Source organism: Glycine max, chromosome 5 (assembly GCF_000004515.6).
Source record: "Glycine max cultivar Williams 82 chromosome 5, Glycine_max_v4.0, whole genome shotgun sequence".
NCBI classification, from domain to species: Eukaryota; Viridiplantae; Streptophyta; class Magnoliopsida; order Fabales; family Fabaceae; genus Glycine; species Glycine max.
The window spans coordinates 33000953-33024112 of NC_038241.2; the positions used below are offsets into that span (position 1 = coordinate 33000953).

The 23160-nt window shown below is 30.2% G+C and overlaps 2 protein-coding genes across 5 annotated transcripts; one reads left to right on the top strand and one right to left on the bottom strand.

Annotated features, from left to right (window-relative positions):
- Positions 1-4817: 4817 nt before the first annotated feature.
- On the bottom strand, positions 4818-8065 carry LOC100806138 (zinc finger protein SHOOT GRAVITROPISM 5). 2 transcript variants are annotated; one of them, XM_014775654.3, is made up of 3 exons: positions 7411-8065; positions 6955-7273; positions 4818-5920 (listed from the first exon to the last, which is right to left on the bottom strand). In XM_014775654.3, exons 1-3 carry the CDS (start codon positions 7532-7534, stop codon positions 5128-5130), a joined length of 1236 nt encoding a protein of 411 aa, XP_014631140.1. In that variant the 5' UTR covers positions 7535-8065; the 3' UTR covers positions 4818-5127. The 2 variants fall into 2 exon arrangements, with proteins under 2 accessions (XP_014631140.1, XP_006580086.1); XM_006580023.4 differs by having other exon boundaries at positions 6868-7273; positions 7411-8058.
- A 9408-nt stretch (positions 8066-17473) lies between these two features.
- LOC100814354 (uncharacterized) lies at positions 17474-19700 on the top strand. 3 transcript variants are annotated; one of them, NM_001252795.3, is made up of 2 exons: positions 17474-17642; positions 18314-19700. In NM_001252795.3, the coding sequence occupies exon 2, from the start codon at positions 18319-18321 to the stop codon at positions 19156-19158; it is 840 nt and encodes a 279-aa protein (NP_001239724.1). In that variant the 5' UTR covers positions 17474-17642; positions 18314-18318; the 3' UTR covers positions 19159-19700. The 3 variants fall into 3 exon arrangements, with proteins under 3 accessions (NP_001239724.1, XP_006579455.1, XP_006579456.1); XM_006579392.4 differs by lacking the exon at positions 17474-17642 and adding an exon at positions 17649-18113 and having other exon boundaries at positions 18314-19451; XM_006579393.4 differs by lacking the exon at positions 17474-17642 and adding an exon at positions 17649-18065 and having other exon boundaries at positions 18314-19451.
- The last annotated feature ends 3460 nt before the right edge of the window (positions 19701-23160 follow it).

The window sequence follows — 23160 nt, forward strand, 5'->3', positions numbered from 1 at the left end:
AAGTTTTTATAATAGCTTGCAAAGTTTTTTTAATTTGTTAGTTTAAATAGCATTTTAGCTTCTATTTTTCAGCTTCTTTATTCATTTTTTTATCCTTAACTTATTCTTAAATAATATATTATAGGTTTATTTATTTTATTTTCGTTATTATTTTCAGAATTTTTTTCTGCATTACACCTTTTATTTTAGCCATTACGATATCTAATTTATTATTTTAGTTTTGTACTTCAAGATATTGATAATCATTTAGTATGACAACACAAATACTCATTGATATTTAAATGTACTTATTGTTATACTAATTAATAAACATAACAAATATGATGTCTACTTAAACGTATGTTACTTTTTTATTTTAAATTTAATTAAAAATATTTTACATATAGTATAAGTATAAGATTAATAGTAAAATGTAAAATATAAAAAATATATAATAAATAAAACTAAAAAAATATAATTAAAATAATAGATCTTTAAATAAATATAATAGTTTCAAATTGATCAAAAGGATAAACTATACTTATCCAAACATATATATATTTTATCCATAAATTCTAATTAAAAATTTGTACAAAAAATAATTATACAAGCATATCTATTTCTAACATTTTACATTTACCAACTATTTTAATAAATAATTTTATTTAATACCTATAATTTAAAAGATAGTATAATCACTCTCAATTTTCAGTTAATAATTTTCAACTTTTAATTAGTTAGTTTTTCAACTAAGTTAATTTTTTTATCTATTTCTTTTTTATTCATAAAAATTAAAAACCATGTAAAAGGATTTATAATAATTAATGCACATTCTACTTAATGAAATTGAGATAAATCCTCTTTACTCATCTATTTATTTTTTCGAATACAGTCTAATGATGTCCGCATATGAACCACGTGGCATGTTATGTTGATTCCATTTTCTGTCTCGTTCTCTCACTCTCTCTACTCATAAATTCGTCTTTCTTTATATTTTATTGTAATTTTTTTATTTTATAAATTCTTTCCTAAATTAATGAAGTTTGAGTTTTAGTATATGTCCAGGTTATCATGAAGCAAAAATAGGTTATCGTTATTAATTCTTTAAAGAAAAACATAAAAGAAAAAAAAACTATAATATTTATTGCTAAAATATAATAGGTTTAATAGCAAGTCAAATTCACAAATCTGGAGAATATAATTCAAAAATATCTGTTACAAAATAGAAGAGAATAACAAACAAAAGGAAAAAAAATGTTTAGCCTAGAAGATTTACGAGCAAAGAAGATGCTCTTTGCAATTTCCGTAGGCTCGATGTTGGTCTCGTTGCAGCAATGGTGTTACTTTGTGATGGAAGAAGCGAGAAAGACAAGAAAGAGAGATTATGAGTTTAAATTTTCTATTAACAAAAAAATTAATAACTAACATCAAAATTGTTGACATAAGTAATTTGTTATTTAGATTTCTTAATAAGATTTTGAGTTTGATCTATGACTTGAATATAAAATGATAACTAAAGGTATCATTTTATTTTAAAAATGGATCGATTTGATAGGGGAAGATTACACTACTAATTTTTTTTTAATTGAATTTACTTAACGTGTATTTGGATTGTAGTTTAGAGCATGAGAAAAGAAGAAACACTTTTTCTAAAGCACAAAATTGAGAAATGAGTATATTTTGGTATTGAAATAAACAACAATTACGTTCTAATGTATCCAAACGGAAAAAGTTTTCTGTCTTGATGGATTGAAATGAAGTACTTGGAGATGCTAGAACGAAATTCCGAACACACTTAATTTGGTACTTGATCACCTTAAGTAGAGCCAAAAATAAAAAATGTAAATCAGGGTACGATCGAAAAACTTATGTTGCTTTCAGAGTTCCCTGAGTTATTGAAGGTGCCATATATTAGAATGATAGCCCTTCAAATACGCATTGCTCTTTAAAACTGGTGGAAAGATAAAGGATTCTTGTACCGTACCGTAGCTATCTAGAATATATATAGAGGCAGACTCTTGGACCGTAGCAATCTACCATTGAGAACCAAAAAGGGTAGGGATGCATTAAAAGGTGGTCCCAGAAGGCACTAGATATCATTAACAGGGTTTTTGCTTTGGTTTCAATTGTCAAAGGACAATTACCATACTCCATCCACACCCATTTTTTCTGAATGTACCATAGATAAACTTAAATCATTGATTCTTAAAGCTCTATAAAGAAAATGTTGTAAGCAAATGGTTTTTAAATAAGTTGATTTTATTTTAGTATCTTTTTATTCAATTACTTTTAAATTCTGACTATTTATTATTATATATACCAAGACTTGTACCTATACAACACATTGGTATATGTATTTTTCTATTCATATGATGTTAATTACTTAGAGTTTATTAAATATAATATTAATTAATATTTTGCTAAAAAATTAGCTTAAGGGTTATAGTTAACAATGACATGCAGTTAATATTATAACGGAGTAGCTTATATTATTTTACAATTATACTGTTATTTTATTATTATTTCAAAATACAGTAATATAATAATAATAATAATAAATATGAATAAAAAGTTTATATATAAAGATGATTTGATTTTGATACACTGTTAGACTACAATTTTTTGCACTATTAAGTGATTGCAAATCACCTTGAATAAGACTAGAGTAATTATTACGAAACATTTGTGTAAAAATTAATTAAAACTTAAAAGAATGAATCATTTTTAATTTAATTTGTGCACTTTATAGTTTCATATATTTAACAAATGATATTATAACAATATATTAGAATAAATAAATTAACAACAAAAAAAAAACTAAAACGGAGCAAAGTGGAATACAATGACAGAAAACTTATTTGATGTTTTCCAGTCACAAATTAGGTAAATTTTACTTTATACTGAAACTGCCATACTGGTTTATTTCTGCTGATTTAAATGTATGTTCATTTATAGTTATTTTTTTCCTCTATTATCTAAAAAACATATATAGATATTGTTTACAACTATAATACAATATCATTTTATAGTTAAATATGCATTGGTCATAAAAGTTAAGCAACCTTCGTGTCTATCATGGTACAAAAAGTGGTATGAGTTTGGAATAATTCAAAACTTAATAATAAAGTCAAAAAATAAAGGTCAATAATATAATTGACTCTAAGGAAAAGCTCAACCTACTTTTTCTTTCTTTGAAATTTCAACAACACGAAAGTTCCTTCGGAATTCAGGAAGAGAAAGTCCAATTTTGAATTGAGAAATTGTACTTATCTGAAAGAATTATACAATATTTTTTATTGAGTAAATATTAATCATTGATTTTTTTTTTTGTTAAGTGAGAAATCCAACCATAATTTCTCTCTCTCTCTCTTCTTTTACTTTCAAGTTAATCTTACAATAAAAAAATGTTCATTTTTTATTTTTAGTTATATATCAAAGAATTTAATTCAATTAGTTAAATAAGGATACAAATTATTATAAATCTTATTATTTTTCGATTTTTATAGATAATAATATATTATAATTGTATTTATATAAAAGAATTACACTAAATGCACAGATGAATTAATATAAGATTATTTCAACTCAATGGAAATGAAAAGTTTCAAATATAGATCTTAAACATATAATTATATTAAATATTAAAAAAATCGTAAGAGAAAATGAATACTTGCGATCTATTAGTGATACTTGTTGTCTATATAAAAGGAATATTAAAAAAGTAATTGCAAGAAAAAAATTCTACTACAAATAATTTTGTCAGTTGACAAAGATTAACCAGAGTCAGTAAGTATTTTACTACATCGATGATGGTAAAACAAAAAAGATAAAATTGTTTAAAATTTGAAACAACGACATGGATTCTATGCTATTTTGCACCTTAATTAATGATAAAGCAACTGTAGCAGCCCTATGGGCTGACACTGCGACCTCTTAAAAGCATGTGCATATTTAGAGCCTTGTGTGCGTTTCTATATGTTGAGAGTGACGAATGCCTGCCCATTACCATTTCAACTGTGGCACTGAAAAACATGGCGTTTTTTTTTCTTATACATATACTATCCATTTAAAAGGATCGTTTATGCAATGAAAACGACCCTTCCATCTTTTCACCCTTTTCTCCTTTTTGTTTTCCCACATCAAAAGAAAGATTTATTTAGCCCCCCCTTTGATTCTGGTTCCTATACAGAAAATACATAAGTTAAAATAAAATGGTCCCAACCCATTGCTATCATTCGCCCGGATGAATGTCACATGTATCATTCATTTAATATTACCTAAAGGGTCCATGTGTACAAGGCAACCTGACATATATCAACAACATCATACTTCACTCCTATAACATTAATAACATTTAATGACACCATTTTTTCTGAATAAATAATAATAGTAATAATTAATAAATATTTCTTCTGTTTTTTCCTCACCACATTCATTCATTGCCTCTAATGTGTAATCCCAAAAATCCAGATATACCGGGTACTTCCAAATATAATCATTAATCAAACCCTGGAAGAGATATATCCTTCCTCTCTTGTTTCAATTTTTCCTTACTCAAACCCGGAATTTGAATCTACATTAATTGCTGTTAAAATAACTATTGTTTTCTAGTTAGTACAATTTAAGCCACAAATAAGTGGAATCCAGCCAGTATTTTGAATTAATATGTTGTTATTATTGAAGAGAAATATAGGGTACCCTCTAATTACAATAAAATTGTAAAAGTTGCCTTTCATGTATTAGGTTAGACATAAGGGCCGGGTAAAGCTAACCTTGCATGGTCTTCAATTTTAATTGTCATATAACAAATGAACGGATGATGAATATGTCAAATAATGATCATAAAAAACAAGTTACAACTCACCTTTAAACAAAGCTTCAATAGTCAGACTCTCAAACTCCTAAACACTGCATCTCGATAAAAATATAAAGAATATGAACTTTCTTTAAAATAAAACAAATTTCACCTAGTCAAGAGAGAAGGAAACATTAAAGAAAAAAAATGAATAAGAAAAAATTAAGAACAATATAACTTCATGTAAACTCCTCCTGTAATATCATCATATCATATCTTTCCCTTAGGCAGAATAAAGCTTGTCTTTTCTTTCTTTTCTTAGCACAATGTGTTCTGGTCACAGTATATGTCACTCATTCTGCTTCTCCTTCTGTGGTGGCTGAGGACATGTAACTCATCACAATGGAGGTTTCTTCTGATGATGGAACCCCAACAATTGAAGACTGAAACTGTTGCTTGCAAGTGTGGCATGTTATTTCCTTAACAGTGGAACTTATCTTCTTGATGGCCTGCTTTCTCAGCTCTTCAGCCTTTGCAAGTTCAGCTTGTGCTTGTTTCCTTATCCTTTTGGCATTCTCAAACTCATGTTCAGCTATCTCAATTTGGCGTTTGGCCTCTCTTCTAGCCTCTTCTGCATAAGCCTTTTCTGCCATGGCCAACTTAAGCTCCTCTCCTGCAAACTCCTTCAACCTTGCCACTTCCAATGTGGAATAGTCACTCACATTATTATTATTCCTTTCTGGTGGGCTCCTATGTGCTTCTGAACATGCTCTCTCTGCTGGTTCATTATTCCCTGTGTCGTTTCTACATGAGCCTATTGAAAGTTTCAAGCCATAGTTTTCCTTTGGATTATGTTTTTCTTGAGAATTTATTGAGGAGGGCAAGAGCTGAAGTTCTAAGTTATGCGAGGTGGTGGACTTGTTATTGTGTATCTCTGACATTAATAAGACTGCTGTTGCTGGTTGTTCAGCTGGTTTTGGCAGTACTGGAAGTCCTTGCAATGGTGGGGCTATGCTAAAATTTGCCTCACTAGAGGGACTTGCGCTTGAAGCTGTTCTAGAAGAGCATGCTGCTTGAAGTGCTTGCAACTCTGGGCGATGCTGCCGGACAGTGCATGCATCTTGGTGTTCTATGAAACTCTCCACCCTGTAAAGGACAAAAGTTTAGGTAATTAAAATAGATTAGATTATGATATATATGTGTTATGGCTTCATCTTGTTGTCTCTGAATATATAATTGGCTAGAGAAAAAAAAATCTTTGTCAAACAAAGATATACATGTATGAAAACCTTGTTAATGTAGTGTTTTAAAAACTAGCATGAAGCAACATAAAAAATAATTAATCAAAGATCTGGTTCTGGTCCATGGATTCTGTGGTCATGTTTAACTTGAATAGTGCAACAAAATAAAATAACTCAGAGTGATCTAATATTCTAATTAATGGGGTATTCATAAGTTCAAAAAAAGAATGAAAAGATTAAACTTTTCCCTCCTATATATGGGTTTATTTGGGTCTTTAGTAATCAATAGACGTGTGGATAATTGGAGATAGACTGCCCTTAAACTCAAAAGCTGTCATAGGAACACCAAGTACAAAGCCGGAATGAGATGGATTGGGTGTATGTATGTAATATTCATATGCATAACATAATGTTTTTCAACTTACATGTTTTTGAAGTTGCAAACTAGAATAAATAAAATATTAATAACCTCTAGAAGATGGGAAATCTTTCACATGAAAGGTATCTGAGATTCAGAATTTTTGTTTCTCTGCACCATCCTTGTACCTAGAATTTTAGGGTTTGACCATAATCATATAGTATAATTATATATATATATATAAAATTTAAAAAGCAAAATAATAACAATAGTTATAGTAGTAACTTGGTTTCTGTTATTGAGAGAAAAAACAATTGCTTAGCAGGGGATGAATCTGAGGAGCCCAAAAAAACAAAAACAGAAACCAAGAAAGAGAGAGAAAGATGGAAACTTGGAATAATGGACAAACACCACACACAGGTGTATGTTTATGTGAGAACTGACAACTGAGAAGTGGGAATTATTAAGTGGGAAAACAAAACTAATTAATAAACCTGGAAAAGACACGGCCACAGTCACAGGAATGGCCCCTGGTGCCACAGGTTTTGATGTGAGCCTTGTAATCAGATTGAACAGCATACCCTTTGGAGCACTTGTCACACACCCACTGCTTGTGATTGCTGTGCTTCCTTCTGAAGTGCTTCTTGATTCCCACAAGGTCCCCAAGGGCATGGCAAGGGTCATGGTGCAAGCAGCTTGGCTCAGGGCACACAAACACCCTCTTCTTATTCTGCCCTTGTGCTGTTTCCCTCTTTAGCAGCTTCCATGGCACCTTGTGCCTCCTCCTGTGCATTTGAAGATTCTGGTCCCTCTGGAACCCTTGGTTGCAGATCTCACAAACATATCTGTCAGATTCCAGCAAGGTGGTTGGTGAGAGAGACACAACCTCGGCATCTGGATCTGCAAGAACAACAAAAAAGAAATTAACTTTGGAGAGAAAACCAAAACCCCACGAATTTTGTAAAAAAAAGAAAAAAAAAGAAGCTTGGAAGTTGAAAAAACTTGAACCCCTATATAAAAAAGGAAAAAACTTTTACCGGGTGTGCCTGCTGGTCTTCTTTTCCTTTTGTTGTTAGCCACCCCATTTTCAGATAATGCAAAGGCGGCATCAGAAGAAGATGGTGCACCAGAATTAGAAGCACTGTTGTTGTTGTCTAACATGGGTGGAAAATTTTTGTGCTTTGAGGACTATATGTTAGCACACGATCAAATTCTCAAAACTAGTGCAAGTTGTGAGGTTGCAATAGTGGGGTTTTCAGCTTTACTCGTATGGAAAGAAGATGAGGAGGAGTGATAGTGGCACAACTGAAGGAAGAAATAGAGATAATAGAAATAATAGAGAGAGAGAGAGAGAGAGAGAGAGAGAGAGAGAGAGAGAGAGAAAGGTATTGCTTTTATGTAATCAGCTTTCTTTAAGGCTTTTTTTTTTTTTGCTAGCTTTTTCTTTGCCACGAGCTTTCTTGCTTTGTTGTGTTGTTTCATTGACCCCTCACCTCGAGCAGGTAAGGTTGAAGGCAAGTCTTGTTTATAAAGCTCCTCTATAGTGTGTGTGTGTGAGAGAGATTATGGGGTGTGTCGTGTGTGTGTGTGTCTTTTTTGCTTGGAGCTGACCCAATCTAATCAAACGTTTGGTTGAAAGTTTGAGCCCCCACACGCGGAATTTTGGACAGGAACAAAAAAAACATCCTCATCTCAGATCCATCCAACCACATAAGAAGAAGAAAACAACAGCATAGTAGTCATTATTTCGTTCATGGCACTGTAATTTGCTTGCATGAATATATATATAAATCATGTCAGCCAAGGACCCCGTTAACGTTGTGTTATATATGCGTGACCTCATATCACACCCCATCCCCATCTCTCACGTGACATCTGCGTGCCGTGACCAACTCTAATGGTAGGATAGATAGTGTGGTACAATGAAAATTCAGTTGCCATTGGCGTACCAATCGGGCGGCAGACTCAACACTTCCACCAATTTTGGAGAGAAAATATAAATATATATTCTAGAGATGTTGTGTTGCATCCAAGTGTAAGGAGAATGGCAAATCACTCACACCACATCCAACAAGTAGAAGATATACAAGTTAATTAATCAAATCAATTACATCAACATAGCCAATTTTTTTAAAAAATGTCTAATAAAAATCATATCATTTCTTACAAACTCAGCATAGCATATATGTATTATCAATTGATTATAATTTAAAAAGAAAGAAATCATGAACTAAAACTTTAAAATAATTTTATATTCTCAGTTATTCTCATTATGCTTTACTCTATTGTGTATCAAATGCACACTAAAAAAAATTCTATTGATAATACATAAATATTTGTTCTCATTTAAAATTCAAGGTTTTGAAATGAAATAAAAAATAATAACATATAGACTATTGAATAGAATTTTAAACATGAATACGATCGAGATTAAAATTATTGCAGATATAAATCATATATAAATATTACTTTTAAACACAGATCAGAAAATCAATATTATATGACCTTATTTAGACTCTATTCATTGTTATTCCTAATAAACTCAATTTATATGTGTTGATATGTACTAATATAGGATAAGTCGGGCCAACCTATGTGAAACTATTTATTTTAATTTTTTATCATTATTTTCGTTGATATTTTTATTTTATTTTCTTATTCTGAGTTTGTTATTAATACAATAAATTAGTATGTTATATATTTTTTTGTATTTAATTTTTTCTATTTTTCTTTTATATTTTTTATTTTCTAAAATTAAGTGAGTCAACTCACATAGACTATCAACCAACCTATGATGGCCTAAGCAGTTGAGCTGAATTATATATTTTTTGGATCATAAAACAAGTGAGTCAAATAAAATTAAGTCACTTTTTAAACAGCTCATAATAAACCAACTCAAATCGCCCAAATCAACTTCTCATGACACCCGTATTTTCGAAACTATTTCTGTACTCATTGTTTTCAACAAGATCCGGCCCAAATGACGTCACGATAAAATTACTTGCATCTTGTCTTTTTTTTGCTGACTAATAACTTTGCAAGACTCAAATTATGCTATGCGTTCAAATGCAAATAGAAGCACTTCAACTTGAGAAACTTATATATATATATATATATATACACACACACACTTGAGAAACTTTACCCAACATGTGCATGGTAATATTAGTCAGCTAAAATGTCTTCTTTATTTGTAACCAAAGCCACTTCTCTTCATTTTTATCACTTTTACTTTTTTATTTTAGTCTTTGTAAAAAAATTATCATTTTAGTAAAAAAAAAATATCATTTTTAGTTTTTTCTTTATTTATTAGCCATTAATATTAGTGATTGTGGATCAATTTTTTCCCTTTTGTTACCAATTTTAATCTCTGTCACAAACTAATATTGATGACTAAAAATAAATAATAGACTAAAACAGTGCAAAAATGTGTATAGAGACTAAATTACAGGAAATTAAAATTTTATAGAGATAAAAAATTTATTTACTATTTACTTAAAATACATGTAATTTGTGGATTAATTAGCAAGAAATAGTTTCAACTTAATTAGTGGTATTAAATATTTTGTGGGAGAGTTTTATTATCTATAGTAATCTTATCTAACTTAAGCAGAATTGTATTTCGTAAAGAATACTTACAATTTTCATTACATGTGTGTATGTGGCCACTTGACTCGTGGAACTAGGCCAAATTGGATCATATTTTTTTTGTTTAATTTATTTAATTTTTAAAAGGAAAGTGATAAATTAATAATATTCTGTCTTACCCAATAATTTTCATGTCAATTTTTTACAAGTTTATTCCACTTGATTTACCAAGCCGAGCCAAATTGGACCAAACCAATCTTGTCACCTCCATTAGCAATAAACAAAATGTTTAGTGAAAAACAACCATTTCTTACTTTTTACTTCTCATACAAACAGAGGAGAAGGGAGGATGGGATGTCAGGAGCCATGGTGCCTGATTTTTGTCTCATTCGTAGAATTATTAAGTTTGTTAGAAATATTAGTAGGAGAATCTGAACTTACTACTTATGTCTCTTTTTTTCTTCCTTCACCATTCTTCAACCATTGAGTGAACCTTATATCTTCATATCTTGCTTTTTCTCACCATCAATGTCATTCAACTATATATAATTTAATACATATCTTATTATCATAATATCATTTCCAAAGTATATATTTTCAACATTTTTTCCATCATATCTGAATATTTTTTAAAATATTGGTATCACATTTTATCAAGTATCATATTTACATTTTTCTTAATTCATTCTCTTTCTTGGTGGTGTCTATTATTAGAATGAAGATGTGTTCCAAACATTATTCATTTCAATAATACAGTCACACACGTAGGTTCCAATAACTCCTTGAGCCATCATTACTACTATCCCAATGTGTTATTTATCCATCCATATAGGTCAACTTAGGCTTATGCACAATGTTCCCTCTCTGACGCACTCTAACAGTTAAATACTATGTTTTACTCTGCAAAAAAGATAACACATCTTAGAATAGAATAATTTAATTTGAATAGTACAATGCTTGTATTAGTTTAATTACCCGTGCAATGAAATGATTATAGACTGCAAAAAAATTGTACAAAATAGAAAAGGAAGGAAAACCAAGACTTTGGGACCCAACTTTTGAGCAAAGGAATCTCACCAATGCTATTTCTTTTGCCTTGTAAAACTAAAGAATCTCAACAAGATTACCCTTTTACTCGGCTTTAGGATAGTAGGACCCAACTACAACGCATTGTCACTATGGCACACTGCAGTAGCTTCAACCTTCAAAATCAAGATTTCCATTGGTTTTAAAAATGCCAATTTATCATCATCATATCCTCTCACGATCTCTCTATTTTTGCCTTTAATATATTCTCTCTTTTTTTTTTTGAAAAATATAAATTATATTAAACCCAAAATGATACAACAATAGACGGGACATATCCCGCAGCTAGAGAAAATAAAAAATCTCTCTAATACAAGAAGACCTATATCAAAATGCTAAAACAAATACAACAGGTGCGTTTGTCTAATATATCCCTTAATATATTCCCTTATTTCTTCTTTGTTATAGCGCTGAATCCTAATAACATGATTTAAGTGTGTCACAATTAAAACACCTAAATTTTTCCTAAAAAAATTTGGCAAGTGTGGTTTGTTTAGTGTTTTATCGCACCTTGCCCTCTGTTTGTTTTGATAGGCAAATGGCGACATCTTCGACATAGGATCCATCTCAGGCTCTGCACTTTTCGTCATTCATGTTGACAACTAGCCTTTAGGAAAACCATTTTTTTTATCTTCTTAGAAAAAATATGTCTACCTTAATGAGCAGCCTCATTATAAACAACTTATATGAATGTATTTTAAAATTCAATAACTCTAGGGGAGGTACATTTCCTAACTAATTAATTTATCTAGCTTCAAACCTTAGGCCAATACTTCTCAGTATTTATCCTCCTAAGAGCATATCAATTTCTTTTTGAAGTGTTAATTGTTTGAAATTGATTCCCTTGTATTATCATGAATCAAAATGTGAGCCTAATTGGTTTTAAACTTCTTGTAAAATGGGGGAGAAATAGTTTGAAATGAAGCCGAATTATAAGACATTGATAGATTTGATAGATAAAATCATAAAAGTCTACGCATTCTTATGTACAAAAGGTAAAGTTTGTCTATGCTCCATTTAATTAATTAATGATATTTTAGTTAAATAAAGGATTCGTTATCTATTTTGTACGTATGAAAACAATGAAAACTGGAACTCATGAAACAAGCCAAGTAACTCATTGGCCAACTTTAGGATATTCAGGTGGAATGGAAAACTAGATTATGAAAAAGAGATTCTACAAAATAGAAAGCCTAGCTTGCCGAATCAAAGGCTGGTCGACCTTATTTTGGACTTTAACAGGCACTTGCACATTGGGTCACATAACAAATAAATACATGCATGAAAATGTAAATGATAATTTAAGATAGGCAAAGAGGAGGAGAACGTGTACTTGTTAATTGGTGGATAAAAAGAACAAAAAGACAGCATTCATTTAACAAGAAAACTACACCTTTTTTTTTTTTAAAGAAAGAATACTGTACTTAAGTAATCCCTCATACACACACCCAATTAAAAACCTTGGTGGAAGTAATAAAATCGACTAAAATTAAAGTTCTGTTCTGATCTTAACATTAATTGCCACAATATAATAGTGATTTTGTTACATTGTAACTTGGTGGTCCTAACTTTTAATTGTGGAAAAGCTTTTACAGTCATGTGATAAGCTTGCGCTCTCCCTCTCCCCTATGATGGTAATTATGAGCCTCTCACTGGATTACATTTCCATCTTGAATATGTTAACTTTGAGTTGAAAACCATTTTGTAGTTCATTTTACTCATATGTCCACCATGACTTTTGTCTGTTAGACTTAGAAGACCACCTCGATAAAGTTCTAAGCATATTAAAACTTCAAGTTATAAATAAATTTTGAGAAAGAAATTCACTTATTACAAGAAACTCGGCTAATATGAAGAAATGATTTTGATTGGGGAATGGACCTCTTCATCGTCAAGTCAAGTCAGTGACGTGTTTTTTTCTGCACCTCCAGAATTGCTTCCTGCACTTTCCATATTGCTTTCGGAATGTATTCCGGAAGCTTTAAATGCAAGAAGCAATATGGGAGTACAGGAAGTAATTGTCGTGAGTGGCCCAAGAATGGAGATTGTTCGACCTCAATATTGAGATTCAATGACCCAACACGTCCTAGTGCCAAAATTCTTTTTTCTCACCACCACCCCCTCACCTCCTCCACTGGCCACCACCTCTTTCTCAATCTCTCCTCTCCTTTTCCAACTACCATCTTCATCTCTTTCTCTTTGTTGGAAACTAATGGAGATAAGAGAAATCAACACCAATAGATCTCAAGCAAACCACAGACATAAATCTAACACCACAATCTAATACAAAAGCTTAAAGTTCGAATTTATTGATTTTATTCTCATTTATATATTGTTTAATTTTTATTTTATTTTTATACAATGTAAAATTTCGTTTCGCACTTGTATTCCAACACTCTTCTCTTTCTATTAGTCTCACTGATCACGTGTATCACCGTCTATCATCTTCCCCTTCTCTGGGAAGCTTGTTAGAGTCCTTATTGCAACCGAACTCTTATAAAAAAAAAGGTGAGTTTGGTGAACACATGTAGATCTAAAAGGAATTACAACGGAAAGAAGATTTTAACAAAAGCTCGAGGCTCTATCTAGGTTTCTTTGTAATAGGAGGAAGTGATTTCTCTGTCTTTGGTGTTTGTAATTTCAAGGTGCTAATTGTTAATGTAGCTAGTGTTTAGTGTGCATGTCGATCTTTCATTGTTTATATATGTTGCATTGTTGTAACGTTATTCTAATATCTTATGCTTGTGTATGTGTCGTTGAGCATTTTCATGAATGAATTACTGATAATAAAAAATATAGCTTGCTATTAGTTCTTGCCAGAGTCTAAGATTACAATTCACAAATTAAAGATCAAAAGTGAGTTATTTTTAAATTATGATACTAAGAAAAATATTTTTCAGTTTGAGAAATCAAAAAGAAAAATTGGCCTAAATTTATGGGATAAAAAATATATTTAAGTATTAACAAAATTGTTTCTACATAGAAAAAGAATAAGGAGAAAGATTTCTAAATTTTAATTAATGTTTTTCTTACTTATTAAGCCCAATACTTTTAGGATTTAGAGTAATATCACTTTTATAATCTCTTTGTATACTTTAATACGAACTGCATGGACAGCTCTAGAGAAGTAACAGTGGGATCAAAATATTCTATATAAGTTTATGATAATAAAGTTATAGTAAATATTATTATAATAAATAAATAAAGTTAGTGGAAGTAGAATGTTGATGACTTAATTCAAGTTTAATACTTTTTTTTTATCAAACTTTAATTGTTTGCAAAAAAGAAAAAGAAAATACTTAAATTCAATTCACTCGTTCAAGTAAATCAATTTTAGAACTTAGATTTGACTTTAAAGATCAAATTTAAAGTGATTTTATTTTAATTAGTTAACAAATTTTACACTAATAAGTAATAATTGATAAAAAAAAATATTTAAGAATATACAATATGCATTGAATATTTTTTTTACCTTTATTTAAAAATAATCAGTGCCCATGATATGTCGTAGTTAATTTAATCGACTGTCTTTAATTATGTTGAAAATGAAGTAAAAATAAATGAATTTGGACATAAAATTATGTAATGATAATATTCTAAGTAAATCATGACTAGTATTTAGTATGCACAATACAGATGATAAATATAATAAACAAATATTTTTGAAAATAAATTATATTAAAATTAAAAATTTTAATATATAAATATTATTTTAGATTTATGATAAATAATTTATATTATATAAGGTTGTTTTTTAACTATTCATAATTTCGTTTTAAAATTTCCTCAAAACAAATATTGAAAATTATTTTAGAAATAAATATGAAAATGAGAGATTAAAAAAGAACCTAAAAATTCTCTTATTGAAGAAAAAAAAATACTAAAAACATTCTTATAAAATAGCTATCATAATATATATAGAGAGAGAGGTAATTTACTAAGTATATGTACACTAGTGTATGCATATGAATTATTTAAAAAATAATAATTAATGGGAGTTGAGTCTAAGAAAGCTGGAATCTCCTACAAGGTGATGAACCAAGATTTGAATCTTTGTTATAAGAGGTGTCTAAATTTAGTATTCTACAATATCTCAAAAAGGATTGCTTCCAAAAAGTACCTATGAAGGACATAGTGTTGAGTTTATAAAAATCAAACTTAATTATTTAACAAGTTTATAAAATTAAGCTTAATGATTAAGAGTTTGATTAAGTATGAGTTTAGTTTGAATATTTCATGTATAATGTAAGTTATTTACAATCTTACATACAAGAGTTATAATTATTTTTAATAACAAAAAATACCAATAATACACTAATTTTAAATATAGTATTTACAATCCGATGGATTCTATGTAAGTCTCGTAAGATAATCTTATTTTACTCTATATCTAACAGAATTTATATAAAATTTATTCAATAATAAAAACATTAAAAAATATATTAAAGATTATGTTATCAAAGTTCTCTCGTAATTAAAATGTTAAGAAAAACTTACTAGGTTGATCTAGTAGTAGGAGTGTGGGCAATTTGTATGAAATCTTAGATTCAAACTTTGTTATTGTCATTATACACACACAAAAAATGTAAGGCTCTATATGACGTGTTGTGAATGTCTAATTTTTTATTTTCAAATTTAATTTTGAAAACAAAATTGGTTTAGATAATAAGGGGTTGAATTGGTTTTAAATGAATTTTAATACTATTTTAACTCACCTTTTGGAAAATAGAAAAATAAAGTTTTCTAGTTCTAGTTAAGTTTTACATGTTATCTCATCTCTTTTCACACGTTCCTCCACCACTCTCCACCTTCTGCTTAATCTTCTTTGCTTGTTATTTTTGTTTTAGCTGTGACAGGTTAGGTTGATTCATCCTGTTTGATGAAATTTAAGGTGTGAGCTTTAAATACAAAATATAAGCTTCTTTTTTTATACATATAGAAGGTTAGTTTGGAATTCAAATTGATATAACATAATTGACAAAAAAGATATAATCTTTTATCTTTCAAGGCTCAGCCAAAATACAAAATAATAGTTTGAATTGAATTTGAAAAACTTGTCCCAAAACCTCCAAAACTTATGAAAATCACAAGTCTTTTTAGGAGGGATTCAAGTCTTTACAAGTTCTATTAGTGTAAACTTGAATTTGATGATTTTAGACTTAAGTTTGGATTGTGGGATTTGAATCCCCATTTTTCATACTCAAGTTTTCCCGGTCAAATTTTCTAAATCAAAGTTGTGTTTCTCTAAGTCTTATTTGATTAAAATACTTCTTATTCCTTCTTAATGATGGATCCTAATTCAATTTTAAAACTCTAAATAGATCATTGTGGCATGGTACAACAAAATTTCTTAAAATTGAACTTTACTATTGATTCATGTAACAAATCACATAAAATTATGCTTATACTACTTAAACTGTACTACATGATCGAAGACTAATAATACAAGATAACAATTGCACACTAATTTTACTATGATTTGATCTTAATACCTTATGATATCATCATGATCTCATTATTTAGTCCTCAAAATTACAACAACTAGTCAATTTAATTCTTAAAATTATAAAAATATTACTATATACGCTAAAGTTATCAAGTTTTTATTATTTTGTCCCTTGAAACTACAACAATAAAGATTAAAATGATTTAAATTTAGTAATTTCAAAGTATAACAACATTTTTTTTAATTTCATAAACTAAATTAATTGATATTTGAAATTTTAGAGACTAATTTTGAGAACATATTCAAAATAGAATGTTTTTTTATTAAGAACAGAGGAATTCATTACATAAAAAAACCTACTACATTATTTTCTTTTAATTTTAAATCTATTTATACGGTACATAAGATTAGGAAATAATTATAATAAAGTAACTTATATTTTAATATTTTAAAATTAATTGAAGGTACAACACTATTTATAAATAGTTGCAATGAAAAAAATGAAAAATCTTACGTTTGAGGAAGACATAACTAAACAAAATTTTACCAATATTATCCTTAAACTGATTATTTAGTCGATATAACTTTAAACCAAACATGCTTTCCTTGTATACTATTTTTTCATCCACCTCTTGCTACTTCTATGATTGAAATATAAACATAGATTATGGATTTATCTTCTAATAAAAAGATCAACCTTAAAAGGCATTGAGATTGACATGAGGGAGTTACACATTCAATGGATTGAGAAAATCTGGCATGAACAAGGCAAGTTCTATACAAAGCCCAACATATATTTTTTTTCTCCCAATTTATGTTGTCCACATCGCCCTCTCTCCTAATTTTTTAAAATCCCTCTTTCTACATGCTTGCTTAGCAAAACTCAAGCTAGATATATGAAATTAGAAAAAGTCCAAAAAATACAAATTCATATATATTGTTTAAAACGAGCGTGGCAAAGTATATTATATATGCCCATACATACACTATTTTTTAGCACCGTTTCTCTCTCCCATTTCCTCTCTCTCCTCTCTCCTCTCTCCTCTCTCCTCTCTCCTCGCCTTTCTCTTTCTCTCTCTTTCAGATTTCTGTCTCTCTCATCTTTCTCTCTCCGGAAGGGCAAACCCTAAAGACCGTTTGCACCCACCAGTAAGTTTTCTCTCTCCTATCTCTTCTCTCTCTCTCTCTCTCTGCGCTTTCTCCTTCTCTCTCTCTCTCCCTCCCTCTCTCCCCTTCTCTCCCTCTCTTTCCTTAAAAATTTGAAATTGATGGGGTCCTTCTTCTACCGCTGAGCCTCAATATAAATCATTTGTGCTGTGAATTTGTTTTTCTTCGCCATAACGAGCGAGATCTAGTCCCAAATTTTGGAACCCTAAAATGGGAATTGGGGATCTGCACGCCGAGCTCGTCTTTTGTGTGTGCTGTGTTTGGTTTGTGAGGAAATGTAGGGATCGTAATGGCGTTCAGATCGTGGGGTTTTCGTTTTGCGGCGATTAGATCGAGCAAGTTCCGATCTTTTTTCACTCGGGAACGGTGAATCTGGACTTGTTTGAGCCTGATTTGAGAATTTGGGTTCGGGAATCTTAGACATTTTCAATTTTTGTTGAATTTGTGATTTTGGTATTTTTCTCATTTTTCAATTAAATTGCATGGTGTTTTGTCTATCTGGAATTTAATTTCCCCGTTGAAGTGTTTGTGTTTTATTAGTTCATGGTATATGTTGCTTGTTTGTTTAAGATTATTTTAATGGTGGACATTGAAAGAAGAAGCAAAGGACATATTTTGAAACTTTATGATCCTTTGTTTTGTGTTGTGTGTAGTTGTCATGGATGATGATGTGTTGAACATGCCCAATTGGGGTTATTATGAACCCTTCAGGGGGGGACATCTTGGTCTTCAGCTCATGCCTGGAATAACTGAACGAGACACAAAGCCATTTTTGCCTGGTCGTGATCCGGCTATGCTAATGGGTGCAAATGGAACTTTTCACCCACGAGATTGCGCTGTTTCAGAGGCACCAATGCCATTGAACTATGTCAGAGATAATTGGATAAACCCGAGAGATAGGTTTTTTAATATGCAGCAGCCCACAAATCCTAGTTATGCTGTTCTTCCAGAGACATCAGGAGCTCCTAACTTGCAAATTATACAGCCACCTGATTCGTCAAGTGACGAGAAAGTGGATAGAGTCGAAGAGGTAGCTGTCAAAAAGGAAGGTGGCCAGTCAAAGAAAAGGCAAACTAAGGGTGCTCTGTCGACTCCAAAAGCTAAGAAACCTAGGAAGCCGAAGGATAATGGCAATGCTCCAGTTCAACGTGCGAAGCCACCGAAGAAGACTATGGAGCTTGTGATTAATGGAATTGATATGGACATTTCTGGTCTACCTACTCCGGTTTGTTCATGCACTGGGGCTCCTCAGCAGTGTTATAGGTGGGGCTGTGGAGGTTGGCAATCGGCTTGTTGCACCACAAATGTGTCAATATATCCTTTGCCAATGAGCATGAAAAGGCGTGGTGCAAGGATAGCTGGGCGGAAAATGAGCCAAGGTGCTTTTAAAAAGGTTTTAGAGAAACTTGCTGCTGAAGGTTATAACTTTGCTAACCCTATTGATCTGAAGACTCATTGGGCCAGACACGGCACCAACAAGTTTGTCACTATCAGGTAGATAGGTGCTGTTGAGACGCATGACATTTGGTCTGTTTCACCTGTATATACACCTGTGTGGTCTTTCACACAGATGTTGAGTTATTTGTTATCCAAGATTTTTCTGTTGTGGTACTTCTACCTAAAATTTGGATATTCCGGTTCTTTTGTTCTTTTTCCCTCTTCGGCTTTTATGTGATAAGGGACAACCATGTTGTATGGCATCAACATTTATGTAGATGAGTTATAACTAGATAGACTAGCTTTGGATAATTCTCCTTCACATTTTAATTTAAAATTGTTAAGATTTTTCAATGCTATGATTTTTTGTGAATTAACTTTTCATCATTCCTTTGGCTTATTGGTTTGTCAGTTACACATTGCCTTTATTTGTTTGACTTAGCCCTTTTAGTTTTTTAGTTGTGTATAGTTCATTAACAATCCTATGAGTGGATGCTTCTTGAAGTGTGCTTCATTACGTGTGGATAATCTTTCAGTTGCAGTTCTAGTAAACTATGGTTTAACCTGACAAGTCCTTCCAAGGATTTAGAGGTTGCATAATGGGGGTAAGAGCCTATTCTTCTCCTATAATCACACCCTATATGATATCAATGAGATTAAAACCTGGGACTTGCAGGATAGGGACCTCATTGAATAACCAATGTATCCCTTGTGTGTTACTCTGTTAATTTTGGATGAATTTATACTGTTTGTTGTCAATTAATTCAGTGGTATTGTCCATTGAATTAGTCATCTATTCTGTTTATTCATGATTCTATACCATTTTATGGCCTTTGTATTATCTATTTCTCAGTCCTGTTCTGAACAGTCTAGAGACATAATGGGAAATAATTTAATGAAAAGGTTCTTTTGGACAGGAAAGCTGAAAATTTTTCAAAGTTCTTTTCTCCCCCATAACACAATTGGAAGGCAATAATCACATCTGAGATGCCTTGTGATTATGCAGTCCTGCAAATTTTCTAAACCTCAAATTTTGAAGTATAACAATGAGTTGAATAAATGGAAACAAGTGGCATGATTAGATACCCACGATCTTTTTACTCTGTATAGAATGCCAACTGCCCCTTATTTTAGTTAGCTCTTGTGAGGCAGTAGTGGCATTAAGTCAGCTATTACCGATTCAAAATTAGGAAGTTGGTCTTCATAGGTTGCCATTATAATAGGTTACTTTCATAGAGAAATAGTCAGAACATGTGTTGGCAATAGTTGGCAATGTTGGCCAAAATTATACTCATTCTGTAAATAGGAGAGGCTACGGTAACATTTATGCCCTGTTTGTAGAGGAGAGAAATAGGGTATAAAAAAGATAAGTGAAAATAAATGAAAAATAAAGTAGAAGTTAAAAGTGTTTGGTTGAAGATAAATGAGAAGAGATGAGTGAAAATAAGTGAAAAATAATAACAATGAGTTCCATCATTTCGATTAACTTGTTTGGCACTAATCGATAAAAGAATAGATTTTTTTGGGGGGATTTGAATGGATGAAGGAGGAAAAGGTTTTTGACCCGAAAAACTTAAAATGTAGTTGAAATAGAGAAGTTGAAAGAAGATTATGATGCCTAACAAAACTAATGGTAGGCTAAGTCCTGTTTTTGAGAGGGAGAGGCTGTTTGAGTAGTTAAGAGTCAGTTGTCTAGTGGCTAATAAAGAGCAGTAAATTAAGAGTTAACAATCTTTTATATTTCTCACTCTTGCTTCCCATCATAATTTAATGTCTTAAAATATTTTTAATCAATTTATCATTTCAAGCAATTTAATTCAGATTTTGTGCGTTGACATTTCGTTGTTTGACTCACCTTTTATCCTTTTAAGAGCGTTTACACGTGATTGTTCATTCGGTATTACCTCGAGATTGCCCGTTTTCACGAAAAGAAATTTGTGATTCGACCCACGAATTGAAAATCAGAAATCTTACGTGGTTGTGTTTTATTGATCAATTTTCTATGATTTTGTTAGTGGTGCCTTTAACCATTTTTTTGTCCTCTATATTCATATGCCACATCAATCATAAAAAGGTATCACAAAAAAAATGTAATATAGGGTTACTTTTATTCAACGTCCGTTTGCACGAAAAGTGTCATGATAAGAAAAATAGGATAAATAACAAGGGCAAATTATAATGCTAGAGAGCATCAGAAATAAAAGAAGTTGCATTGGAATTTGTCTTATTAGAAAAAAGGCGATTCTTCCTATCTAAACCATATAATCATGATTAAAAGAAGAAAAAGTATATACCTCTGACGTTTTATGCAAAAACTACATCACGAACTTTAAAAACTTTCGTATTTAATTCTTATGCATACTTATTATTTCATTTAGTTCTTCTACGCATCAACATGTTGGTTAGAGTTGTAAGAGTTTCTATCATTTAAATATATAATTTTGGTCCCATTTCAAGATATTTATATAAAAGAAGTACTATTAGGAAAATGTTCTTATTTAAATGGCACATTTCAGAGCTGGATTTTGAAGAAAATGAAAGGAGAATAGAATTTTTATTTCTATTTTGATAATTTTTTAAAATAAAAAAGATAAAATAATAGACTAGCAGAAACTTAATATATCAATCTATGGTTTACTTTTATAAATATTATATAATTATTTGTAGAAATAAGTATTTGTCGTTCTTTTTCTTTCCTCTCAAAAATCCAATTCCCAAACATACCATAATTTTGGGTAATACGTACCATAAGTATTTGATTATATTGTAAGAGATTAATCTCTCACTTACTGTGAGAATATAATATGAGAAATGAAAGAAAAAAAACACGGTCCTTTCATCTACTTTTGTTAAGCAAATCATTTTATTAGTTGCACTATCGGATGACAAAATGGATAAAATTCTTCGATGTAATGCGACGAAAAGACCATCAAAATTCAGTTAAGCAACTTTATTAGAGTTGCAACGTTGACTTTGGTAGACGAAACAAGTAGTCCAATTAAATTGATTTTAATTCATGATTCATAAATGAAATCAAATGAAACTTAACCCCCAATGTTTTAACTAATGTGTTAAAATTCCTTTCTCGAGTGCTCCGTTTTCTTCAATTTAGAATATTTCCAAAAATATTTAACTTTTTTTTATCTCTTTTTTAATTATTGCTTTTGAAAAACAGCCGTGCTATTTAGCACGAAAGAAACAACACACGAACACGAATCTGGAAGACTATTGTTTTTTTTTAAAAAGTAAATATTGATTTAAAAATAAAAAATATATGATATATGATTTTGCGGCAAGACACATTCGTGCATGTTTCACGAAAACTTTTTCTCACAAAACAACCATTTTCTTTCAAAAATCAAATCAATACTTTTAATGATTCTTAGTAGCATTGTCTTTGTGAATTAGTAATTGATCCTCGATTTTTTAGAAAATACTTAGTTATTCACAATTTTAATTGTTACAAATAATAAGAAAAATGTGTTTTTTGTTTTTATACTTTTTGGTCAAACTTGATTTTACTTCTTATACTTTCAAATTGATAATTTAGTCCTCAAATTTTATAAAATATTTGAATTTAGTCTCTTTTTCAATTTTGTGACGGTAAAAAATCTCACCAAATGTTAAGTTTGAACATAAAAAAGATTAAATTTACATATTTTTAAAACTTGGAGAATTAAATTCATCAGTTTAAAATTTTAGAGACTAAAATCAAATTTAATAAAAAATATAAGGACTAAAACATTTTTGTTCTAAATAATGTAATAAAATAATGACACTATTATGATACTTCTTTGGACCTAAATATAAAAAACTAACTAATTTTATACTAATTAATTAAAAAAATTTAGCTAATAACATTTAATTCTTTTATTTTCATTCACGAAATATTTTTTTTTCTAAACTTTTCTTTACTGAAACTTGATATAAAAAACAAAAAGTGATCGTTAGAAATAGTATCTCAATTAATTGAAGGGTACTTTTTACATATATCATTAAATAAGATAAAAATAATTAAAATTTTACTTATATTTGAGTCTTAGAATTTTTTTCTTCTTCTTAT